This window comes from Schistocerca gregaria, chromosome X (genome assembly GCF_023897955.1).
Source record: "Schistocerca gregaria isolate iqSchGreg1 chromosome X, iqSchGreg1.2, whole genome shotgun sequence".
Lineage (NCBI taxonomy): Eukaryota > Metazoa > Arthropoda > Insecta > Orthoptera > Acrididae > Schistocerca > Schistocerca gregaria.
This window is the reverse complement of record NC_064931.1, coordinates 543319911-543344385: the sequence shown is the minus strand read 5'-3', so window position 1 is coordinate 543344385 and position 24475 is coordinate 543319911. Positions and strand designations below refer to the sequence as shown.

General features: G+C 38.5%; 1 protein-coding gene across 2 annotated transcripts in view; it reads left to right on the top strand.

Annotated features, from left to right (window-relative positions):
* The window catches only part of LOC126299236 (spindle assembly abnormal protein 6 homolog), a 232667-nt gene that overhangs the window by 159047 nt on the left and 49145 nt on the right, over positions 1-24475 (top strand). For both annotated transcript variants that reach the window (XM_049991022.1, XM_049991023.1), the window contains one exon: positions 20048-20255. In XM_049991022.1, coding sequence (XP_049846979.1) covers positions 20048-20255 — 208 coding nt within the window. The remainder of the gene's footprint in view (positions 1-20047; positions 20256-24475) is intronic.

Genomic DNA, 24475 nt, shown 5'->3' with positions numbered 1-24475 from the left:
ACTGATGTGCCACGTAGCAGTTTCAAGCAGTGCAGACTCAGCACAATCACTGCTAAACAGTGCTGGGAAGAAGGAATGACTGTGAAACTCTCGCCATTAAATGATTGTTGATTGTCAATTGAAAGATATTTCATTAGCAGCCCGGCACTCCACAGGATTATTCAGCCCTGCTCTTTACTCGGCTCTACAAGATTCTAAAGATTCTACAGGTATGCCATACCCAGTTGAAGCAACTCGTTGATGACTATATCCTGTAGCCTAAGCTGCTCAAATTCAAGTGCCTGCACGTAGGAGGTTTCTGTGGGTAGAGGTGAACAGGGTTGGGCAGACAGCTCCTGCTCAGGCAGTCGTGCAGCTGGTCCGTAGCCTACACACCCATACTGAATGCCCATATACAGGTTTCGGTGAATGGCTCACACATGCGACAAAATGAAGTATGTCAACAGGCAAGCTGACAAACATTTGTGGGTGCCCATGCTCCATGGGGCAGAGCTGGAACACCTCGCTGCAAACGTACCAGACTGGGAGCATATTTTAACGTTTCACGTGCTGTTTTAAATAGTCTCAGACTTCTTTTGTGGGAGTAATATTTTGCAATTTAACGGACCAGTCAAGATCTGATAGGTGTTGAGTTCTCATCAAACTAAGAACAAATGCAGGCTGTTCTATGAACAAAGCTGCTGTCATTTCTAAAGATGTGAGTATTTACGGTGTACTTTTCTTTAAGTCAAAGGAGAATGTTGAAATAAACATACTTGTTCATATTCATTGTAATCTGAAACAGTGTGCCCAAGTCGTAGTATGTAAAACACTCCTAAAACATTACAGAACCACCTCTGGCATGAACAGGATCCTCCACACAGTGCATGTTACATGCTTCATCGGGATGTGGTGCACTTGATGCTGCAGAGAGTGTAGGTTGGCAGGAAGAGTCACAAGCAGCTCTTTGTCGTTAGCAGCAAATAGTCATGTCCAAAAAGGGTTCACAGAAGGCTTGTGCCCATCTCAGGTGGGCACTGAAGCAACAGACATTGTGCTTCAAGCACTGACAACCGAGAGCACAATGATACATTGTGGCTGCCAGTGGTATTGGCTCAGCTACGGTGCAAGGTGACAAAGCTAGGCTTTGCCATAGGTGAAGTTGTCTGGTAGTGTCTGACACTGGCAGATGCCTATTGGCTCAGCAGCTAGGGTGGCCTAAGTTCGTTCCACCCTCAGCCCATCAATGCTGTGGCTGGACTCCTGGCAGTTGTTCCTACCAGGATGATTATGGAGTGTTAGTGACGTCACAATGGAAGCCAACACTACAGCGGACACTGATTCAATGACTCACAAATTCAATCCAGTGTCCAGCCTACTCTGATGGCCAGTATTTACATGCATCAAAGTGAGTGTTTTGTGGTGTGGCTGATGCAGAAGACATGTCCCTGGTTTAAGTAAACATCTCATCACAACTGACAGGCGTGCTACGTCCATGTCACACCAACATATTACAGAAAGTGGCTGCCTGTGGCAAGAAACCCTCTTGTGCTAGGCCTACTCTGTTACAGTGCCTTGCATCATTTCAAGAGGCAAAATTGTGATTTGTCTCCAATTAGCTGTTATTCAGTTATTATGGCATTTAGGTCATTGAAGATGTGGAGCTTTATGTGCCACTGAAAGCAAAGACATTTTTGATGAATGCCAAGCTCCAGATGTGAGTTGCATGTAGTTCCCTCAGTGATGTTTGCTTGTAAACTGGTTGCAATGGAGCTACATTCGGTGATAACAGCTATTCCTGTTGAGTTTGAAATTAATTGTCACTGAAAAGACATGACAGTGCTCTCAGCCCTGGTGGCGAGGATCTTTTTATGAAGATTGTTCTTATGTCATGTTACATGGTTGTTAGTGGTACACCACTCATTGCATAAAACATTGCGCAACCCGTGTTGACATTACACAGTCCGTGTTGCTACACTAACAAATTGAGACACTGTATAGAGTAAGACTTCTAATTATGATAAAAATTGGTTTATTTTACTTATGTATACTAAGGGCATGTTATGTTACACGAAGTATTAAAAGACTGAAGGACAATAGGCATGATAAATCACTTTCAGGGAGGAATGCATATCAGAATTTCTGGTTTTGTTGAATTCTCAACCTCTGAATGGTGAAAAAATTGCAAATGACGTGACTGATGACTGACCTTCATTACTTCAGCAGTACATTTTACCTTTAATCATCGTATAGTGTCACTACCCAGTTTCTGAGCAAACATAATAAGTCTTTAGCAAAAGTAACAAGAAGTACTGAGGAAGCTGTCATAGAGCATTACATTAGCAGTGGGGAGCCCTTAGGTGATGGTGTGGTGACATGTGAATTACAATAACAGGCATCCATGGGGATTGCGAGATAAAGATAACCAAGCACAACAGTAAACTGCACCACACAGAAGTAACAGTGTAGGAAGTGGGTCAGTGGCACCACACCAGGGCAACTCTCTCTTTATGGGGGATGTGACTAGGTACTAGGTTTTATAGAAACGTATGCACATCAGAGCCTTATAAATAAGACTGAAATTCGAGACAGGATAACTTTTCGTCACCAGAGACCAGCAGTACCACTACGACATGAGAGGTACTCTGGCCAGCGAGATAATTGGGCATTGGCAGCAGCAGCTATAGGTTCGAGACAGATCTGCATTTGCTGCCAGCACTAAGTCTTTCATAGGTGTGGTGCCACAGACCTGCCAACCTGCTGTCTGCACCAGGTGCAGCTGACACACAGTTCCTAGTTTGCTATATATGTAATCCTTTTCGCCACATGGCCAGACATTGTAAAGAATCACTTAATTATCGACTCTAGACATAGGGCATTCTCATTATTAATTTGCATTCCGTATCGTATCACAGTGCTTTGAAAGATTCACTACATTTTTGACATTCAATGTGGGGCAATGTAATTAGTAATCTGCATGTTATTCCATGCAAGAAATGAAAGGATTATCAGTTCACTACATTCCTTGTTGCTCATGATTAAACAGAAGTAGGAGGTTGGTAGTGTAGGTAGTTACGGAGGATTCTGTCTGGGTTATTGGTAGATTATTATTTTTGTGTTGTTTTTAGGTATAAATTCTGAGTCGTGAAGATGAGTGATGGGGAGGTAGTGGCAAAATCAGAGACACAAGTTGTAACTTAATTATTGGCTCCCAATGTGGGAGCCATTACAGTCGTTAGTGAATCAGGTAGCTGATTTAAGGGTGGATAAAGTGATTTCAGATAGTAAACTACCAGAGAAAAATGAAGAAACAGAGGTGTTAAGGCCATAGACTCTAGGAGTGGATGCAGTGGTTGCTACTCTTGTTTCTCCCTTTCCTGGTGGATTGTCTGAGGATGTCAGCATTTGTGGATGCTCTCAAGTCATCAGCTAATATATTGGGTTGGTCTGATATACATTACAGATAGTAAGGTTATGCTTAACAAGGGAATCAATTCAGAGACTTTTGACCAACTTGGTTAATGATTAGAAGGATTATAACAAAGGTGTAGGAAACAGAACAGTGCATGTTTTTTGGTGAGTAGTTAAGTGCAATTTCCAAAAGGAATAATGAAAACACTTGAGGATTTTGCAGATAGGATTAGGAAACTGAATGTACAAACTTGTGAGTTAATGTAGAGTGAGGAGATGAACGAAGTATTGTTACAGGTAGCTGAAGAATGTGGGATGCTTTTCTGAGCAGTTCAGCACCAGAGATGTCTACGAGGGTGCATGCTGGGGGGCCTAAAGATCTCCATGCAGCAGTTGGATTAGCATTGGAATATGAGGAAATTGATTTGTCCATGGGTATAAGGAATAGCTGAAGTGTGTCTGTGTTGAATACAACTTTTTCTTAAGTGTTGTCATGCAGGACACAAACGCAGAGACAGTGGTACCAACCACACAGGGTTAATATGGACAGTGCAGACTCCAGACGATTAAATGGAAGTAGCAGTAGGGGTGGTGTGGATCAAAGGCATGGATATAAGGGTAATGAGAGAGGTGGTCTGGGTGGTAGGAAGTACCCACTAAACTTAAGGGGACCTCAGAAAGGGTGTATACGCTCCAGGAAATCCAGTAAAAACCCGGGAATTTTTTCATCCAAGAGAAAACCCAGGAATTTTTTACAACTCTGGGAATTTTTTGTTATTTTAGTCTACAGTTACATTTTTGTAATTTGGACAGGTAACAACTGATAAACAGCAAAATTTGTCAAAGGCTTGAGGACAAAGACTGTGGAATACTTCATAACAATAACCTGCTGCCGATGAGCGTGACGTCACAACTCTGACAATTGCCAGGTCAAAGCAAAATATTTCGGATGGTGCTTTCTAAAGTACTAGTTTCAAAGTAAATTAACTTTTACACTAGATGAATTGTTACACATGTGATTGTGCAATGAATTTCTTAAATCACAGAGCATTTGACTCTCATTTAAAACTTAACATATTGAGGGCTAGCCACTTAGAAGAATTTTGAGCCCAGGAGATCAGATGTTGTCATTATTTACAGTTTTACTGGCACATTTGTGATGTTTCTTAAAGTTTAAAACACACACACACACACACACACACACACACACACACACACACACACACACACACACACAAGACCAATTATATGTGGTAGCTTTCCTTGTAGCTTACTAATCTTAAAGACCAATGTTATATGTAACTACACGATGTACATTAATTTAAACCATTCACTTTTCCTATTTGTGTCTTCACATTACTTAATAGTAATGTTGCTATTGGCTGACTGTCACATGTCCTTTGCTCTGAATGTCTGTTGGCATTGGCTGGTGAGATCACATGACGTGAGCTATGTTTGACCTACAAAAGCGTATGTTAATCTCGATTTCAATGCTTGGAAACTAATGTGCTGTTTCAAATCTGTATTTTCGTAATACGAATACTAAAATATTCAGCGTATCGTATGAAAATATGCAAAGTAATGTTGCCGCACATCACCAATTCCCCCCCCCCCCCCCCCCCCAGTTTTTTCGTTCTCTGAAGTTCCATGCTGGTGTATCAGACCTGTACCTTTAAAAGGATTGAGATTTTTTACAGCTTCAAAGGAAAGTATACTGTCACTTATCATGGAGAAGTGTATTTTTCACCTCCAAAGAAATGTATTTTCACGTGGGAAAAAGTGCATTTTTTACCGGGAAATCTGGGTTTTTTTATTTCTTGTCCATGTATACACCCTGGCGGAGCTGCCAGAGTGAGTTCGTAGTAAAGATAAAGGCAGTAAAAATGAATACAGAGGCAGAATGTGCCATACTGGATGTGATATATGGAAGGGAATATAAAGTTTTGTTAGATACAGGGGTGAATAAATCGGTGGCCTTGAGTGTTTGTGGGCAGTAGGCATCAGAATCTGCCATGTTAGAAGTTGCGTGGGGTAGGGCGCAGTGATATATGACCCCTGGGGTCAGTAGTGATTAATTTTTCATCTCGGACAACCAAGTTCAAGCAATGTATGGAAGTAGTCTCTCATGTGAGTTAGTGCTGAGAGCATGATCCTAAGGTTAGGCTTTCTGTATCGACATTATGCCATAACTGCTGTCTGATGACGTATAGTGGAGCGTAGTGGCAAGACATTCTGACTAGGAGAAGCTGTAGTCGATGTTGATTTGTCAGAAGGAGCATATGGTGTGCAGGACAGTCCAGTTAGACCGCAAACAATGACATTAAGACGTAAATTTCTTGATTTTGTGTCAGGTAGCAGCAGGAATTCCCAATGGGTGGATGTGGAGCCTTACTTATCAAGTGATGTGTTGTGTATAGTGGAACGGATGGAGGATAGTGAGGTATTGGATGCAGTGTGTTGTTTGGTGAAACGTAGTATTCTACGCGTCCAAAAGAGGGATGGAGGCAGGGTGGTACCTGTCAATGTCGATAAGTTTGGCACTTAGGAGGTTAAGTTGTTGAGGAGAAAAATGTTGGCTACATTGGAGATTCTGGACTGCATTTTATGAGAAATTTAAGCACTTGAAGGGAACATAAAGGACACAGATGGCTGACCTGTTGCTTGAATATGAGGATCTACATGTTCCGCATGTTCTATTGCCTGCTTTGCCGGTAACACTACACAGGATTGAAGGCCACACAGAATACCATGATCACCTCAATTGTTTTTGGAGGAATTTATAAATAAAAAAATTGGCCAATGGCATAATGAAAAAGAGTAGTAGCCTGGGGGGAGGGGAGGGGCAGGAATTATGAGTGTGTCCAAGAAGTCTCTATGGATGGCTCAAAGTAGTAGTGCTTTTGTCGCGATAATTGCAATTTGAATAGTAAGAGGTCAAAAGATGCCCAGCTAATTCTGAACATAGCAGAGATGATAAGTCTAGGACAATGCCAGTACTTCTTGACAATGGACTGGAGAAGCGGATACCATCAATTTGAAGTTGATCAGGAGGATAGACCACACCTTGGGGACGCTATCAATGTAGAAGGATGCTTTTTGAGTTAAAAATGCACTGACAGCACTTACTGGATGGAGTGCTGATAGGATTAAAACCACATCTGTGTCTGGTGTATCTCGATGATGTAATAGTCTTTTCAATGAATATCACAAACAGTGACTGAGCAAAGTGTTAGAGGTTTTGAGCAGCTCATTTGACACTAAGTATGGAGGAATGTGACTTTGTGCTGAAAGTAGTCAACTATTTAGGACATGTGAGGATGGTGTATGGACTGATCAGAGATTAGTCCGAGCAGTGTAAGATTTTCTGGTGCCAGGAAAAACTGCGGAGGTAAAATCATTTGTGGTCTTGCAACTATAATAAGAAATTTGTGAAGGGGTTTGCTGATATTGCAAGGCAGCTTACCCAATTGTTGAAGGGTATTAAGTTTGTGTGATTGGAGGAATGTCAGGGAGCATTTGTTGAATTAAGAAAGGTATTAACATTGAATTCAGTGCTGTTGTTTCCAGTCTATCAGGAGGAGTTGATATTGTCATATGATGCATTGAACCATGCTCGTGGTGTTTTGAGCCAAACAGTCGGTGGTGCCTTTGCATCAAGACAGTTGAATACAACAGAGAGGAATTATTTTATAACAGAGTGTTAGTTAGTTGATTAGTTACATGTTCCATTGACCAATTGCATGGTAACCATTATATGTGGAATGTGTCAAAGGCATAATAAATGCACATATGACTCAAGTTTTTCTTTTTCTTTTTTAAAAAAAAAGCTTTAAATTTTTATTACGTAGCCCATTCCCTTAAATGGCACAAAGTGCACATATTGTACCTACAGATTTATTTATTTCTATTCAAGAATTCATCTATGATATAGGAGGAGTCGTCAAGGAGATATGATTTCAGTATTTAGAAAACTATTATTGCTGTCTGTCGGACATTTTATTTTGTCTGATAATTTACCGAAAAGTTTCACAGCAGCATATTTTACTGCTTTCTGTGCCAGAGGTAGGTTAAGTAGAGGATAGTGTAAGTTTTTTTTTCCTTCTGGTATTATAATCATGAATGTCACTGTTGGTTTTAAACTAATACATGTTACTGAGAACCACATGTCATTACTGAGTAAATGTACAAGAATTCATAGCCTTTTACACAGATGCCTACAAGATGTGCGACTATGAGCCCCACACGTTATTCTAACCACTTTCTTTTGAGTGGTTAATACTTGTTGCCAAAATGTTGAGTTACCCCAAAATATTATTCAATATAACATCAGAGAGTGAAGGTATGCAAAGTATATTAGCCTCCTAATTTCTGTATCCTCAAAATTAACAATTATTGTGATTGCAAAAGTTGCTGAATCTAGTCACTTTAGACGATCCAAAATATGAATTCTCCAATTAAGATTCTCATCTATATGTACACCCAAAAATTTGGTTTGCTCTACCCTGGTTACTGACTTCTGTTGGTGTGTTATATTTATTGAAGGAGCGGTACTCCTTGCCATAGAAAATTGTATGTACTGTGTTTTTTCAAAGTTCAGAGCAAGCCCATTCACAGAAAACCATTCAATAAATTTTCCAAAGGCATTATTTGTATCATTTTCTATTGCAGTTTCTTTTGCTGGACCAATAATGATGCTTGTATCACTGCAAACAGTGTCAGTTTAGTTTCTTGTTTCAGATAAGAAGGTAGATCATTCACATATATCAAGAACAGAAGGGGGCCCACAATCGAACTCAGTGGAACACCTAATGTAATTTCACCCTAGTTAGATGAAGTGGGAAAGTTCCTTAAATCAGCTAAACCATGCAAAGAAACTTTTAGCTTCCTGTTCTGTATGTATGACTTAATCACTCATATGGTGCTCCATTTAGAACGTAGAATCATAACTTCTGTAACATAATGTCATGGTTCACACAATCAAATGCATTGGATAAGTCACAGAAAATTCCTGTTGGTGACGTTTTACTATTTATAGACTGTATTATATGGGCAGTGAAGGTGTATATTGCTGTCTCATTAGAACAGCATTTTTGAAATCCAAACTGTGATTTACTAAGTATCCCATTATTGCTGAGATTGCTAACCACTCTTGGGTACGTTACTTTCTCTACAATTTGTGAAAATGCTGCGATCAGGAATACTGACCAGTAATTATTGACTTCTGTGGTGTCTGCTTTTTTGTAGAGAGGCTTGATAATTGCATATTTTCACTTGTCTGGGAAAATACCTTGAGTTAGTTATGCATTACAGATGTGACACAGAACATCAGCTGGAACTGCTCCACATTGTTTTAATATCTTGTTAGAGATGTCTTCTACTCCAACACATTTGTTTTTCAAATATTAAATGACTTTCCTTATGTCACAAGCGCTAGATGAAAATTAATCTGACAAGGACTTCTCAAAACTGGCTCCTCTATGTACTACTCGGCCTTTTCTTTTGAACTATTCTCACCAATTTTGCACCTACACTTCAGAAATGTTTGTTAAATACTTTAGTGTATTGTTGGTTAAGATGGTCTCATTCTCCTTAATGTTAATACTACATACCCTACTGGTTAATTTTCTTGACTCTCCCCACGGATTTGATTTTTTTAACCAAGTTGTTAATTTCGTCCCAAATATATAGATATTTTAATTTTCTGACATCTTTTATCAGTATGTTACAATAAATTTTATAGTGTTAAATTAGTTCTGGATCTTTACTAATTCTTGCTACCTCACACAATTTTCTTTCTCTTTCTGAAGACACTTCAATACCTGTAGTAATCCACGGTTTCTTTGAAAACTGTTTGGTGTTACATTTAGTAATTTTTTGGGAGCAACAATATTCAAAAAGGGATATAAATATATCAAGAAAAGTGTTACATTTATTACTTGCATTTGGCTAATTCAGTACATCTCCCCAATTAACATTCCTTCAACTTTCTCTGAAGTGCTCTATAGATATCTGGTTGACCAGCTTTACACTTTCACTTAATGGTTTCTGAACTGTGCAAGCTGCTACGTTTTCTTAGTTTATCAGTTGTGCATCATGGTCTGATAATCCATTTATCACAGTGAAAGTACGTGTTAGTTTTACATCCTCGTACTGTAAAAATACATTATCTATTACAGTGCTGCTGTCTTGAGCTATACGTGTAGGGAAACTGATCACTGATTCTTAGTTATATGTTGTTAACACTTCTAGTTCACTTTTTCTATCAGAATTGCTTATAAAGTTTACAAGGAAATCACCACAGATTAATAACTTCTCCTTTTTGTCTGACAGACAGCATAATAGTCAAACTTTTTTTTAAAATAGCTCCCAATCTTGTAATGGGGACCTGTACACTGTTGCTAATATCAAGCTGTAGTTCACATGCACAAACCTCAAAGTGCTGATCAGCACAAAATTTGCTTATTCCTATGGTTTTGTCCTTACTCTTGTTTTGTGTAAATGGCAACTCCCCGTTTATCCATCCTAGATTTGCAAGTGTAAGATGCTAAATTATACTGACACTTTCCATCCCCACAATTGCATTGTGTTCAGATAGACAAAGTATATCAATCTCATTTTTGAAATCATCTAAACATACTAACATCTGACCTACTTTATTTTTTATTCCTCTGACATTTTGATGAAGTAAATTGATACTACCATTACCTTTATCCCTATTTACTGCACATGAAGCTTCTTTTATTCTATCTTTCTTGATTGTTGTTTGTCGGGACTTCGGCCTTTGACCTAAAAAACATGTCTGCCTGGTCCCATTAACCACTGGGATCATCCCTTGTCTGACTGTGGCCCTCCTTAACAGTATCTGCTAATAAGGAAACTAACTTATCTTTCCCCTTCTTATTTTGGTGCAGGTCATGTGTAGTGTATCCCCACCTACCAATAGCATCAACTGGAATAACACTTGTGTGAGATTTTGCTGGTGTGTGGAGCATCCCATTCAGCTCAGTTGTAACATGCCTTACAGCAGTGTTTACCCAGGGCCAATCATGGTGCTGAAAGACCTCCACAAACCACACATTTATGTGCCCAATTTCTGCTCCTATTGTATCCAGGTCACTCCTAATACTATATCTTTGATTCATAGCCAGGCTGTTTCCTGCTCCCCCAACTATAATTATTTGATCTTTCTTCTCAGTCTCTGCATAGCTGACCTAAGTTTTCTGTCACCTGGATAAGGCTAGCACTTGGTTTCACAAAACTTGTGGTCTGGTACCCTTCACCTAAATTCACCTGAAGCTGCTGGCCTACACGCCTCCCTTGACTGCTACCTTGAAGCAAAATTCTTCTTTTCCTACTCTGATTTGATCCCAACCTGTCTCTTTTTTTTCCTTTAAGCTAATACTCTGCTTCAACTTGCAGTCAGCTACATATGGGTGAGGTCCTTCCTCCACTAGCAAGCCAAACTGATTTACTAACACAATTTCTAAAGTTTCTTCAGTAGTTTCCCTTTTTCGCCCTTTGCTTACTACCTTTTCCCAGCACCCTATCTCTCTTTCCTCCTTTAGCCTACATAATTCCAAATTCACATTTTCTAATTCAGCTCTAATAGCACAAATTTTTGACTACAGTTCAGAAATTTTTCTGTCCTTTCTACATAACCTACATTGCCATTGAAGAGCCTCATTATCTACCTCTGTTACCTCACCACTACATTCGCCCCAATGAAACCGTAACCTACAGTCTTCACAGAACACTCCCTCCTTCAGATTTTTTACAGCAACCACCACATTTGTCACACATGGCTTGATAAAAAATTACACAAAAGCAGAGAACAACTTGGCAAAAGAGCACTTAAGTTTTGTAGGCTGTACTAATACGTAACTAACACTAATGTAAACTTTTTAAAGTTTTAACTAGGCCTAACTACCTAAACTCTGTATGACAGACACAAATTAATTTAACTTTGAGCTGCTAAGTCCAGTAAGAAAAATAAAGATCTACACTTGATCCAAATTTACACCTAAAGTGTAAACAAAACTAATGACTATTGGCCTTTACGAAATACTTTGTTCTCAATCTAAATATGTTCAGAAAAGTGAAACCTTCAATAGATAGCCTTGCAAAGAAGTAAATGCTCTAGTTTAAAGTGCAATATTGACTAAATTAGCTCTTATTTCAATATTAATCACTTAACTTAGTGAGAGCATCGTGACGTGCGTCTGCCAGAGATGTGATCCAAGATGTGGGGTATCTTATTTTGGTGTATGGGGTAACATACTTGTTGTGTTACCTGTACAGAAGAAAGTTAAAAATAGTGATGAACCATGCTGCTTTGAGATAGTTACAAGGATTCAAAGTAAATTGACAAGGTGGGCATTAAAAATCAGTGAATTTGAGTACGAAATAGTCCATAAAACAGGGAAGAAGCACAAAAATGTGGACAGGTTAACCAGGAAGACCAGTTGTACAACCACTAGGTCAGGACCTTTGGGACTAGTACACAGTGCGGATGAAGAATGTAGACAGTATGGCAACCAACAGCAGTTTACTAAGCATGACAGATTACTATGTAGAGAAATGAAATTTAGTGCCACAGGTGGTGATGGTAGCAGAATTGAAGCAGAAAGTGTTAAGTAAAATGCGTGATCACTGCTTATCAGGCCAAGGGGGATGAAAGGCAATAAATTAGTGTGTGGAAGAAAAGTACTGGATGAAGGGTAGGAAGAATGATGAAAGTTCCTGGCATATTAAAACTGTGTGCCAGACCGAGACTAGAACTCGGAACCTTTGTCTTTCGCGGGTAAGTGCTCTATCAACTGAGCTACCCAAGCACAAGTCATGACTCATCATCACAGCTTCAGTTCTGCCAGTACTTCGTCTCCTACCTTCCAAACTTCACAGAAGCTCTTCTGCGAACCTTGCAGAACTAGCACTCATGGAAGAAATGATACTGCAGAGACATGGCTTAGCCACAGCCTGGGGGATGTTTCCAGAATGAAATTTTCACTCTGTAGCAGAGTGTGCGCAGATATGAAACTTTCTGGCAGTTTAAAACTGTGTGCCAGACTGAGACTCGAACTTGGGACCTTTGCCTTTCGCGGGCAAGTGCTCTACCAATTGAAGTTGTGATGACGGGACGTTAGTTGTGCTTGGGTAGCTCAGTTGGTAGAGCACTTGCTTGTGAAAGGCTACGATCCTGAGTTTAAGTCTCGGTCCAGCACACAGTTATAATCTGCTAGGTAGTTTCATATCAGCACACACTCTGCTGCAGAGTGAAAATTCCATTCAGAAAGAATAAAATTGATTGGTTTGTCAGAAATCGCATGGCTTATACACAGTGCAAGGGCTTACATCGGAAGCAGGTGCTGTTGTAGAGACTGCCAGAAGCAACGGAATCATTTAGTTTCATTGGGATGGACATGTTAGGCCCATTCAACTGAACATCAGCAGGTAATCATTGTGTGCTGACCATCATATATCATTTTTCTCATTGAATTGAGCTGGAGCTGATGCCAGACAAATGGGCAGGCAGTCAGTCATAGTCATGCAGTCATCGGTTAATGGCTGGATATTGAAGTTTGTGGTGCTGGATACAATAATTATGATCCAGGGGTTGAAATCCATGTCAGACTTGATGAGAGACATGTCATTTGTGAAAAGTAAAATAAAAAAAAAGGTTGAGAATTAGTCCACTTCTCCTGGAAACTAACAGGAGGACAGAATGAGTTCATAGGACAATTGGAAAAATGCTTAGCTATTACATGAGTGCATACTATTCGAACTGGACATGTATCTAGCCTTGATAGTTAGTGGGTACAACTCAAAAGTGCCCACTAGCATGGGTGAGGTTGCTTCAATTCGAGGTTGTGTATGCAAGGTGTAAAGGTGTATACGACCCGGGACAACCGGGAAAAACCCGGGAATTTTACATTGTTTTAGCTTTCAGTTAAATTTTTGTAGTTTTAACTGGTAAGAATTGATTCTCTAGCAAGGAATGTTGCTGTATCCTCCTATTGGAGAATGATGCTGCAGAATAAAATGTAAGCGAGAGGAAAAAAATAAAACTTTAGTGGCAAAGGAAATGCGCAGTTTACAACAACAGAACACCGAGCACGCACAAGCGTCTGCAAATAGTAAAAATATGTCAAAGGCCGTAGGGTGAAGACTATGTAAGTCTTCGTAACAATAAACTGCTTGCTATGAGCACGACGTCACAACTGTTCACATTAGGTTCCTTTGACCAGTTGCCAGCTGGCTGATGTGCATGGGAAGTTGACTCTCATATGAGCAGAACCTTCTCCCGCTTTCTGCTACTTGAAGTCTGGCTGTTAGCTGTATCGGCAGTAACAGTAAGCAGCCAGATGCAAAAGAGAGAATTTTTTCTCGCGCGCCCTAGCTGCCAGATTTGCGCATGCACAGAACTGTCTGAGTGGTAGTGGGGAGGGCGTTAGTCTCAACGTGAACCGTGTTTGCGTTGAGTGATTTCGTTGCTCCTCTTCATTTACAGCTCCCACATCAAATGAAAACAAAACGGGTTTCTGTGGTCGGAAGTTATCATGTGAATTAAAATACATTCACATAATTACAGAGGACAAAAATATTTTATTAGTTTCAGTTTTCTGATTTTATTTTGTTTCCGAGTTATTAGCAGTCAAACATTAATCGCCTTGCAGAACAAAGAAGTTGTTTTTGCAAGTTTGCTAAAGGAATTTGGCTTTATTGATCTTTCTGCTGAAGCAATCATTTTATTTGTAACGATGTGTTCCATTCCACAGTGTTGGCTAGTTCGAACTGTTTGCTGAATTTCAATTGCATGTTTCCATAATCTGCCATGTATGGCATTATGCCATAATAAAGAACCAAAATGAGATCAGAGAGTACTGGTATTCCAAGAAAATTTACATTCCAAAAACCAAACTGAAAAGCTTAATATCAGATGGGACTTACTTCATTGTGAATCTGGAAAAAAACAATGTGCGCTTCAAGCCGAATTATGCATTTTAGTGTAGTTTACGAAATTATGATGCTCTTCAGAGTATCCTCTGATGCCCTGTTTCTTTTATGGTGTCTTGTAAGCTCTCTTAGTGCTTTATACATACGAACATGCATGCGTCCTACACCCCTGCAGCTGCGTACACACAATAATGCCTGTTTTCTGGCACTCTCTGGCAACTGGTAAATTGAACCTATTTGTAACAGTCTCTGGATTGTATTGCGAATGGTGGTGCGAAAAGCATTACTTTTAAAGTAAATTTCTTTTTATGCATGATGAATTATGTTACGTGTGAGAACGTTGGATGAATTTCTAAATCACAGAGGGTTTAAAACTGAACACTGAGGACCAGCCACTTACAAGAATTTTGAGCCCAGACATTTATGTCATAATTTTAAGTTTACTGGCACATTTGTGTGATGTATCTTAAAATATAACACACACAAAAAAGAACAGTATTATATGTGAAAGCTTAACTTCTGTTGTAGCTTGTTAATCTTAGAGACCAATATTATATGTGAAAACTTAGCGTGTCTTGTAGCTATACTATGTATATTAATGTAAAGTTAACATTAACTTTTCCTCTTTGTGTGTTCGCACGACATAACCAGTGATCTTGCTATTGGCTGACTATAATGTGTCCTATGCTTTGAATAGCTACTGTCATCGGCTGGCAAGATCACAAGGCATGAGATATGATTGGCTTACAAAAGGACATCACAACCTCGGTTTCTACGCTCCGGAAACTAACTTACTGTGTTTGGTGTAATTCGAATTTATACGTTCGTAATACAAAAATATGCAGCATATATGTTGCTGCAAATCAAAGGTCTTTCCAAAACCTCTCTTCCCCGTCTTTACTTTACTTTTTTTTTTCCCCGGGAAGTTCCACACAAGTGTGTAAAACGTTAACCATTCAAAGGATTGATAAGTTTTACAGTTCCGAGGGAAAATCTATGGAAAACCTACTGTCACACAGCATGGAAAAACTGTATTTTTGCCTGGGAAAAAGCATGTTTTTTAAACGGGATATCCGTGAATAATCCGGGATTTTTTTTTCCTTGTCCCCGTGTACATCCTGTGTATGGAAAGAAGATTCCATCACCATTCAACATCGTAATAAGCCAGAAAAGAGGCAGGAATGGTGGTGGTGGTGGTGGTGGTGGTGGTGGTGGTGCATCTGTCCACGAATTTCGAAGATCGGAGAGGAAAATGTGGAGAAGCAGGAAGAGGCAGTGAAGAGATTGGGGATGTTGCCTCAGTATAAAGAAGGCCAGTTGGTGATTTATCGAACCCATATACTCTGAAGGAAAAGCAAAGTAGTTTGTAACATGGTACCAGGGCCCATACCAAGTAACTGAAAACACATCACCAGTAAATGTAAAGCTGCAGTATTCAACAAGGTCAACAACTGCACTCAGTGGACGGCTATGATCATTCAAGTATACACCAAAGGCAATTCCTTGAGAGATATTAGTGAGAGCGAGGAAAGAGGCAAAGAAGAGGAAGCGGAAGAATGAGCAACAGAAGTGGTATCAATGCCAAGGAAATAACTGATACGTGTTGTGATTTCTGAATATTGTTCTTTTGTGTATAGCATAGGGGATTAGTGTTGTTTTAGATAAGGTTATGTGATTGAGTTAAGATAGGCTTTATTGTTGGGGTGGTAAAATATGCAGTTCAGAGACAGCAGGCTTCTGAGTGGAGAAGAGGTGATATTGATACCTATCCATCTCAGGTTGCCATACTGTAGAAGGCCCAGAAAGAAGAATACTACAAGGTGTACAGCTTTGCTTCTGCTGTTTTTCCCACAACATTTGAGGCTTTAATGAAGCAAATTGTTTACACATGTATCATTCAAAGTATTTTCCATTACTGGCCACTACTTACTTTCTCCCATCTTTCGGGCAGTGTACGAATCCCGCATTGAAAAAATTGTTCATCTTTTGAAGCGATCCATGAATCGATCCAATTTGTGACTTCTTCATGAGATTGTAAGTGTTTGTCAGACAGGCCATGCACCATTGGTCTAAACAGGGATAGTCAGAAGGAGAAATATCTGGAGAATATGGCAGGTGGGGTAGGACTTCCCATTTTAACGTTTCCAAGTACATTTTGACCCCTTTTGCAACATGGAGTTGAGCGTTGCCATGCTGCAAAATCACTTTATGGTGCCTCTCTCTGTATTGCAGCTTTTTCTTTCAATGCTTTGTTCAAATGCATTAATTGCATTTGATAACGAGCACCTTTGATTTTTTTAACGGTATTAACACCTCATAGTACACAACACCGAGCTGGTCCCACCAAGTGCACAGCATGATCTTGGAGCCGTGAATATTCGGTTTGGCCGTTGACGTGGAATCATGGCTGGGATATCCTCATGATTTTTGCGTTTAGGGTTATCGTAATGATCTCATTTTTCGTCCCCGGTCACAATGCGATGCAGAAATCCTTTCCATTTTTGCCTTTGAAGCAACTGTTCACAAACACACAAATGCTGTTAAACATCTCTTGGTTTCAGCTCACATGGTACACAAGTTCCTTCTTTCTGCAGCATGCTCATAGCCTTGAGACATTTTGAAATGGCTTGATGTGCCACTCCTACTAATCGTGCCAATTCTTCTTGAGTTTGACGCAAGTCTTCACTCAGCAATGTCTCCAATTCTGTATCTTCGTAAACATTCTCTTTTCTACCACTATGCTGGTCTACGACATTAAAATCACTGTTCTTGAAGCATTGACACCACTCACACATTCTTTTACTAATAGCGCCCTTACCATACGTACTTGAGAGCATTCGATGAGACTCAGCTGCTGTTTTCATCATATTAAAACAGGACAGTAACACCTCGCGCACATGACAAGAATTAGGTTTGTAAATTGACATTTTTCAATCAAGAACAACTGTATGATGAAGACACAATTCGACTAATGTTTGAATGCGGTTTTGTTGACCAAGATCCAAGCTAACTGCCTGACATCTGTGATCTGTTTCTTTCGACTGCTACTTACCATTGTCGCCACCTATTGGCAAATGGCAGAAGCAAAGGTGTAGAGCAGGTGTAGGTTTTAGAGCAAGCGCTTCTGATCTTTGTCTATCATTCAAGGAAACAGTTCTACCTCTTTATGCCTTAATAAAATTTTACAAATCTCAATGGATGGACCAAATGTAATCATAAATTTTTCCGACATCTGAAATCCGACCTGCAGTCTACTAAACAAATCGGTGATCCAATGATACTTCATATGGGCAGTTGCAGTCTTCATATCATGAATGGTGCATTTAAATGTAGAATTGAAGTCAATAGTTGAGATATTACTCAGTCTTTCCACTCAGTTTATTATCTGTTAAGACTTGCTGACTCATTGCGCACAATTAACAGAATATTCAGGATCAAATCCTTATTCTGAAAAATGTTGTGCAATCTGTTGGGTGGAAAATGAAAATGTTGCTGCTCATGGTATTAAAATTATTTGGAATTTTAAAAAAATGGTGGAGGGTTTACAGTGTGATAAAGAACTGACTAGCACCAGCTACAGAATTGTAACTGGGGCTCTTTCAGACCATTTCTTGCCAGTGAAATTAGAATTCTTTTGGTCATTTGCAACTGGGTCACAACCATTCTTACATGAATATCAAACTAATGCTCCTATGGCACTGTTTCTGCATAGCTCTTTTGTGGCAGTTATTCAAAATATAATGCAGATGTACTGAAGTCTGATTCCTTATCAAGTACAGACTTAAAATTTGGTGCAAAAAAACTTTCTAAAGAAAGCTATCAAAGAATTAAAAAAATAATGGTCACTGATCTTTCGATTCCACAACTGTTTTCTTAGCTTTTATGGAAAAATTGTTGATGCAATCACCTTAACTGGATAAGCTTTCTAAAGCAGTCTCGTGTTTTCATCCAAGTCTTGTACATTTTGTTAAAGTCAGAAGTGGAAGACTGAAAGTCATTTCACTATTTTGAATGAAAATAATTGGATCTGTTGTAATCTCAAGTAATTTCATCAGCTGCAATACAACAGTTTGTTCTCAGCCTTTGACCGAAAAACTTCTGAAAAATTCTTCACAGGCTTACAGGCGCGTAGATAATTTTTTTGAGTGAATCCCCAATTATTAGTGAAACTGTTAAAGATAATTTTGACTTTGTCATGGCAATCTAATATTGAAAGAGTTTTATCTGTCTATTCTGAATGCTTACTTCAGAATATGAAAAATGAAATGTTAATTGCTCAACAATTAGTATATGACTCTATCCAGAGTGAAACTATTGGAGCTGTTGCAACACTTGATGTTCCAAAATCTTTTTCATTCTTACCAGAACTCACATTCAAAACTATGAGAAGAAACTGAATGTCAGAAAAATGAATCAGAAGTTCCGAAAAGAAAACTTATAGAAATTGAAGAAAGGGGGGGGGGGGGGGGAGAATGATTTGGGATCAGAAAAGCTAATCTTGTAGCTGAGATTCGAGCTATTAATGTCTGTTGTAAAAATTTTCAATAATTTGATCTACCAGATATTAGAATTTTAATTGTATTAGTTCATACTACAAGTCTTAGCTTAAATTGTATAAGAGTGTTAAATTGCTTATAAAATACCAACTATGGCAACGTAATAAAAATGAATAAAATAAAAAAAACTATTTAAATAAACAAAGTTGAATGTGCCTTCTTAATTTTTGTGAATTTTTTTACAAGATTTATTTATTGGTAGTTAGAAAACGATTAAAACTGTCTTTATAATATGAATACAATTTTCAGAATCAGGTAAAAGTATTACAAAGTTTGCTGGAAAACCTGGAAATATTAAGGAATTTTTTAGTCATTTCTTTGTGGCCGCTCTACATGGGTGCAACAGATAATGGGAGAAGGCTGAGAGAGGTCTCAAAGGAGCAAAGACAGTTGCTCAGGGCATATGCATGATTACAGGAGCAGACACAGAAGGTGATAGTAATGGTACTGCGCAATTCCAAGAGAGTAAAAAGGGGATGGCGGTAGTCACCATATGCCTAATTCGTGATATTGTGATAGGTTGGAGCACATGCATCGTGCAATTGTTCAGAACTAAAACAGAGGGATGTCCTTGCTGAAAAGAGGTGACCATTCCTGAACTGTATATTCAGAGAACATTTTTACATTGGATACACTCAGTATATGACGACGTAGTAATGGTTGCTAGTTGTTATGAGCAAGGGAAATTTGTAGGGGCAAAACATTAAGCGTTGCGAGGTAGTAGAATGTTAATCAACAGGACTATATATAATACTACGGGACCTATGTTTCCGTTACCTGCTATGATGACGGAAGTTACTCTGTTGAACGAGACATAGCCACAGCTGTATTGGCCAGATGAACCCGTAGATATGTTGTCAAAACAAAATCTTACCTTTCTTGACACCTGGCTATTTGATTATAAATTTTTAGCTGGGTTTGTTCATTATGTATTTCAGTTTGTACACATGGTGCAATAAATGTTAGAATTCTGTGGCTGCAAGTGATCTCCATTTGTATAACCAAGTATGTATTTTCTGCTTTCCATTTTAAGAAGGGAATTTAACTTAATATTTCAGTGGCAGCCAAACACAAGTTATCACAATTTCCACTACAAATGAAAAGATGTCAATGTTTGAGTTAGTTTGATGAGATCCTGTGTTTTGCAGTGTGAGAAAGCTGCAGAGCTAATGGGCAGTCAGGAGAAGGCCTTGGAAGATATGAAGAAACTTTTGTCAGATAATCAAAAAGAGAAGGAAGATATTATGAAAGAGAATAAATCTCTGACTGCAACTGTTAAGGAACTGAGAGAAAAAATAGAAAGCATGAAAATGGAGTTAACTGAGAAGGACAACAACTTGAAAAGCTCTGAAAGTGGTGAGTTCAACCAGTATAGCTCTTATTAATCTGTTGGGATATCCTTATGCATTTTACCATTTATTGCTGTTTGGATTCTTATTTAGGATGGTGGTGCTTCAAACCCCCATTGAGATTTAGATTCTCAGTATTGCCTTTGCAAGGTTGCACTCAATTTCCTTCCCCCTTCTGAAATTATGCACAGTCTCTAATGATTTTATCATTGATGGTGATGTTAAACCCTAATTTTCCTTCCTTCCTTCCTTCCTTCCTTCCTTCCTTCCTTCCTTCCTTCATGGAGTTACACTGTGGTCATCTGCCTATGAGTGAAGTGTGGGTAGGAGGATACCTGCACTCAGAAGTGAATAAACTAAACAAGAATTGCAGTTTCAAAGTGTCCTTTCTGTTAGCTTTTAAGCATTGTGACTGACTACCCTTTAGTGAAGTATCACAGTGGTTAACGCACAGTTCTCACATTCGGGAGGTACATTTAAAATACCTGTTCAGCCAGTCAAATTTGACTTCCATGGTTTCCCCAAACTGCTTGTGACATGACACAGTTGGTTCCTCTGAAAAGGTCATAGTTGATTTCTTTTCCAAATCCAAACTTGAGCTCTGTTTCTAATGGTCTCATTAGCAATGAAGTAGTAAATGTTAATTTTCCTTTCTTCCTTTTGATTTTCTGCATCTAACATGGTGGTCTGATGCTGTAAAGACAGCTGATACACAGCCACGCAGGATAGCCGTGTGGTCTAAGGCGCCTTGCCATGGCTCATGTGGCTACCCCTGTCAGGGGTTCGAGTCCTTACTCGGGCATGGGTGTGTGTGGTGTCTTTAGGGTAAGTTTGTTTAAGTTAGATTAAGTAGTGTGTAAGTCAAGGGACTGATGACATTATCAGTTTGGTCCCATAGGAATTTACCACAAATTTCCAAATTGCTGATACACAGCTGGAGCTCTTATTCAGCAACCTTAAAACAAGCATGTGTTATATCATGAAATGCACTGCAACCATGTTCAGAGTTAAATAATTAAAAACTATTATTTATTAATTATGCATCTAATTTATAACCTATGATAACACTGGCTACACATATTGTACTGTTCTTGTCTCTCCTCTAGGTTAATGGTACATTTATGGATATCTAAATGTACTTGGGCTACAGGAATATTGTTTCATGTGACTTTATAACATTACACAATAGGTTTTTAAATTAACTTTTGTCCTTCACTGGCTGTTACATTCACAATGGTCAACTGTTTACTATAAGGCTTGAATATCTGAGCGAGTCAGAAACTCTTGAAAAATTTAATGTAAGTAGGATTATCTGCAACATTCATATAGTATGTACGTGTGGATGCTCTGAAAGAGTTGATAAAATCATTAAAGGGTGCAGCATTTAAGGAAAGCAGCATAAACCAGGTTCTTGGAAACTAATATACTATTGCTATCTATCGTAAGTCTAGTTTAATGCAGCTCTCCATCTCTGTTGCACTCCAGCTATCCTCTTCATTTCAGTGTAACTGTGCCATTCCACAGCATTACAGCAACAACTCACGTCATATGCATCTAGGTGTTCTATAAGTTCATTTTATTATGTTCTTTGTTAGACATTGTTTCTTGTTGACTCATTGCATTACATCTTTATTCCTTACTCATTTAATCCCTCTGATCTTCAGCAGTCTCCTTTAACACTGAATTTCAAAGGCCTCTATAATTAAATCCCCCCCCCCTCCCCCTTCCCCCACCTTCCCATTGTCTATGCCTTGCATCACAATAATACAGAACTGTGCTTCAAACATAATTTTTCTTGAACTTTTTCTAGTCTCATGGATTATTATTATTATTATTATTATTATTATTATTATTATTATTATTTCTTTCCTTTCTCAAACATGTCTGGTTAAAAACGGAAAGTGAAGTGGACCTTGATCAAGCGTGACTTCCTTTTAACTGTACGGTATGTTACATTGCATTTAGGAACTTTCGGATAATTGAACCTGTATCAATAATTACAGACTTCTGTAGTTGTATATATATGTTTGGATGTAGCTGTATTGCGTTGATGTACTGGTGGATATTGTGTGGTATGACTCCTGTAGTTGATAGTATAATTGCTATAATGTCAACTTTATCCTGATGCCACATGTCCTTGACTTCCTCAGCCAGTTGGATGTATTTTTCAATTTTTTGTCCTGTTTTCTTCTGTATATTTGTTGTATTGGGTATGGATATTTGGATTAGTTGTGTTAATTTCTTCTTTTTATTGGTGAGTATGATGCCAGGTTTGTTATGTGGTGGTGTTTTATCTGTTATAATGGTTCTGTTCCAGTATAATTTGAATTCATCATTCTCCAGTACATTTTGTGGTGCATACTTGTATGTGGGAACGTGTTGTTTTATTAGTTTATGCTGTATAGGAAGTTGTTGATGTATTATTTTTGCTACATTGTCATGTCTTCTGGGGTATTCTGTATTTGCTCATACTATACATTCGCTTATGATGTGATCTACTGTTTCTTTGTTGTTTGCAAAGTCTGCATTTATCTGTTGTGGTATTGTGATCTTTAATAATATGCTTGCTGTAATATCTGGTGTTTATTGTTTGATCCTGTATTGCAATCATGAATCCTTCCGTCTCACTGTATATATTGCCTTTTCTTAGCCATGTGTTGGATGCGTCTTGATCAATGTGTGGCTGTATTAGATGATACTGGTGCTTGCCTTGTAGTGTTTCCTTTTTCCAATTTACTTTCTTCATAACTGTTGATGTTATATGATCTAAAGGGTTGTAGAAGTGGTTATGAAATTGCAGTGGTGTAGCTGATGTATTTATATGAGTGATTGCTTCGTGTATTTTGCTGGTTTCTGCTCGTTCTATAAAGAATTTTCTTAAATGGTGTACCTGTTCATAATGTAGGTTTTTTGTCAATAAATCCCCTTCCTCCTTCCTTTCTGCTTAATGTGAATCTCTCTGTTGCTGATTGTATGTGATGTATTCTGTATTTGTGGCATTGTGATCGTGTAAGTTTAGCTTTTGTCTTGTTTCTTGCTGTCAATTCTGTTTTCAGTATTTTTGTTGTTATCCAATATGTAATCTTCTTGTTAAGTGTGTTTTCCTTGACTATGGTATTTTTTCTTACATTTGTCTGTTCCAAAAGCCATATTTATATCATTGTCGAATACTTCTGTTATCTTTAGTGATTGGTTGCTTTGTTGATTTGTTGCTGCCAGTAGTTTTAGATCATCCATGTATAGCAAATGTGTGATTTTATCTTTACCAGGGCTTTCCAATTGTGTGTAGAATTAATTGCTTGGGTGACTTCATGTTGAAAAAATTATCACTTCAGGCATTTGTGGTATCATCTTATATGTGTCTGTTTCTGCTTGTATCCACCGTGCATGCCTGTTATGTTGTACTGGGTTTGACCATATGTTGCTCCAGAAGTGTTCCATGTCTGTTATGTTTGGTGGATTGTCTATTTTAATGTGTGTGTTATCTATTGCCTGATAAAATTTCTTTTGGTTTGTGAGGTAAAATTTCTTTTGGTTTTTTTGAATGTTCGGTTATGTTTCCTTCTATTTTCACTTTTTTTGTATCTTATAAGTCGTTTGGCCGATGCTTGTAATTTCTGCTCTATCGCTTCTTGTTGTGAGATTTTACCGAACCTTTTTTTGTTTTTTCTTGTTATTATTATTGTTATTATTATTATTATTATTATTATTATTATTATTATTATTATTATTATTATGTCTGATTGAAACCTGTTGGATCATGCAAGCTCTCCATGCAGCTCCCACTTTGTCCCTGCTAGGGTGGTGACCTAATTCACTGGCAGTACTTCCCATCTGTCAATTTTTTGTCCTGCTGCATCCAGGGTATGGTTTCAAGTTATTGTCTCTATTTTGTGAGTAAATATTGTTGTTGGGAGCCTGTGGCTGTGCCTATAACATTTCAGTCTTCTTTTTATGATGTATGCCGTGAGATGAAATTGTTTTTCGGGGTGTTTCTCAGGATTGTAGTCCGTATCCATTTTCTGTTCTTTTGGTGCTGAGTACCTCTCCTAAAATTTTACATTCTACTTTTAGGGTATCCTCCAGATCACCTTTTCTGTGGAGCGTAAGCATTCTGCTAGCTTACAAGTTTCAGGCTAGATGACGATGTTGGAGTGCCTGTTTTTCATGTGTATGGAAATAAATTGTTTACTTTGAATGTAGATTTTTAACATTATCTCTTGTAAG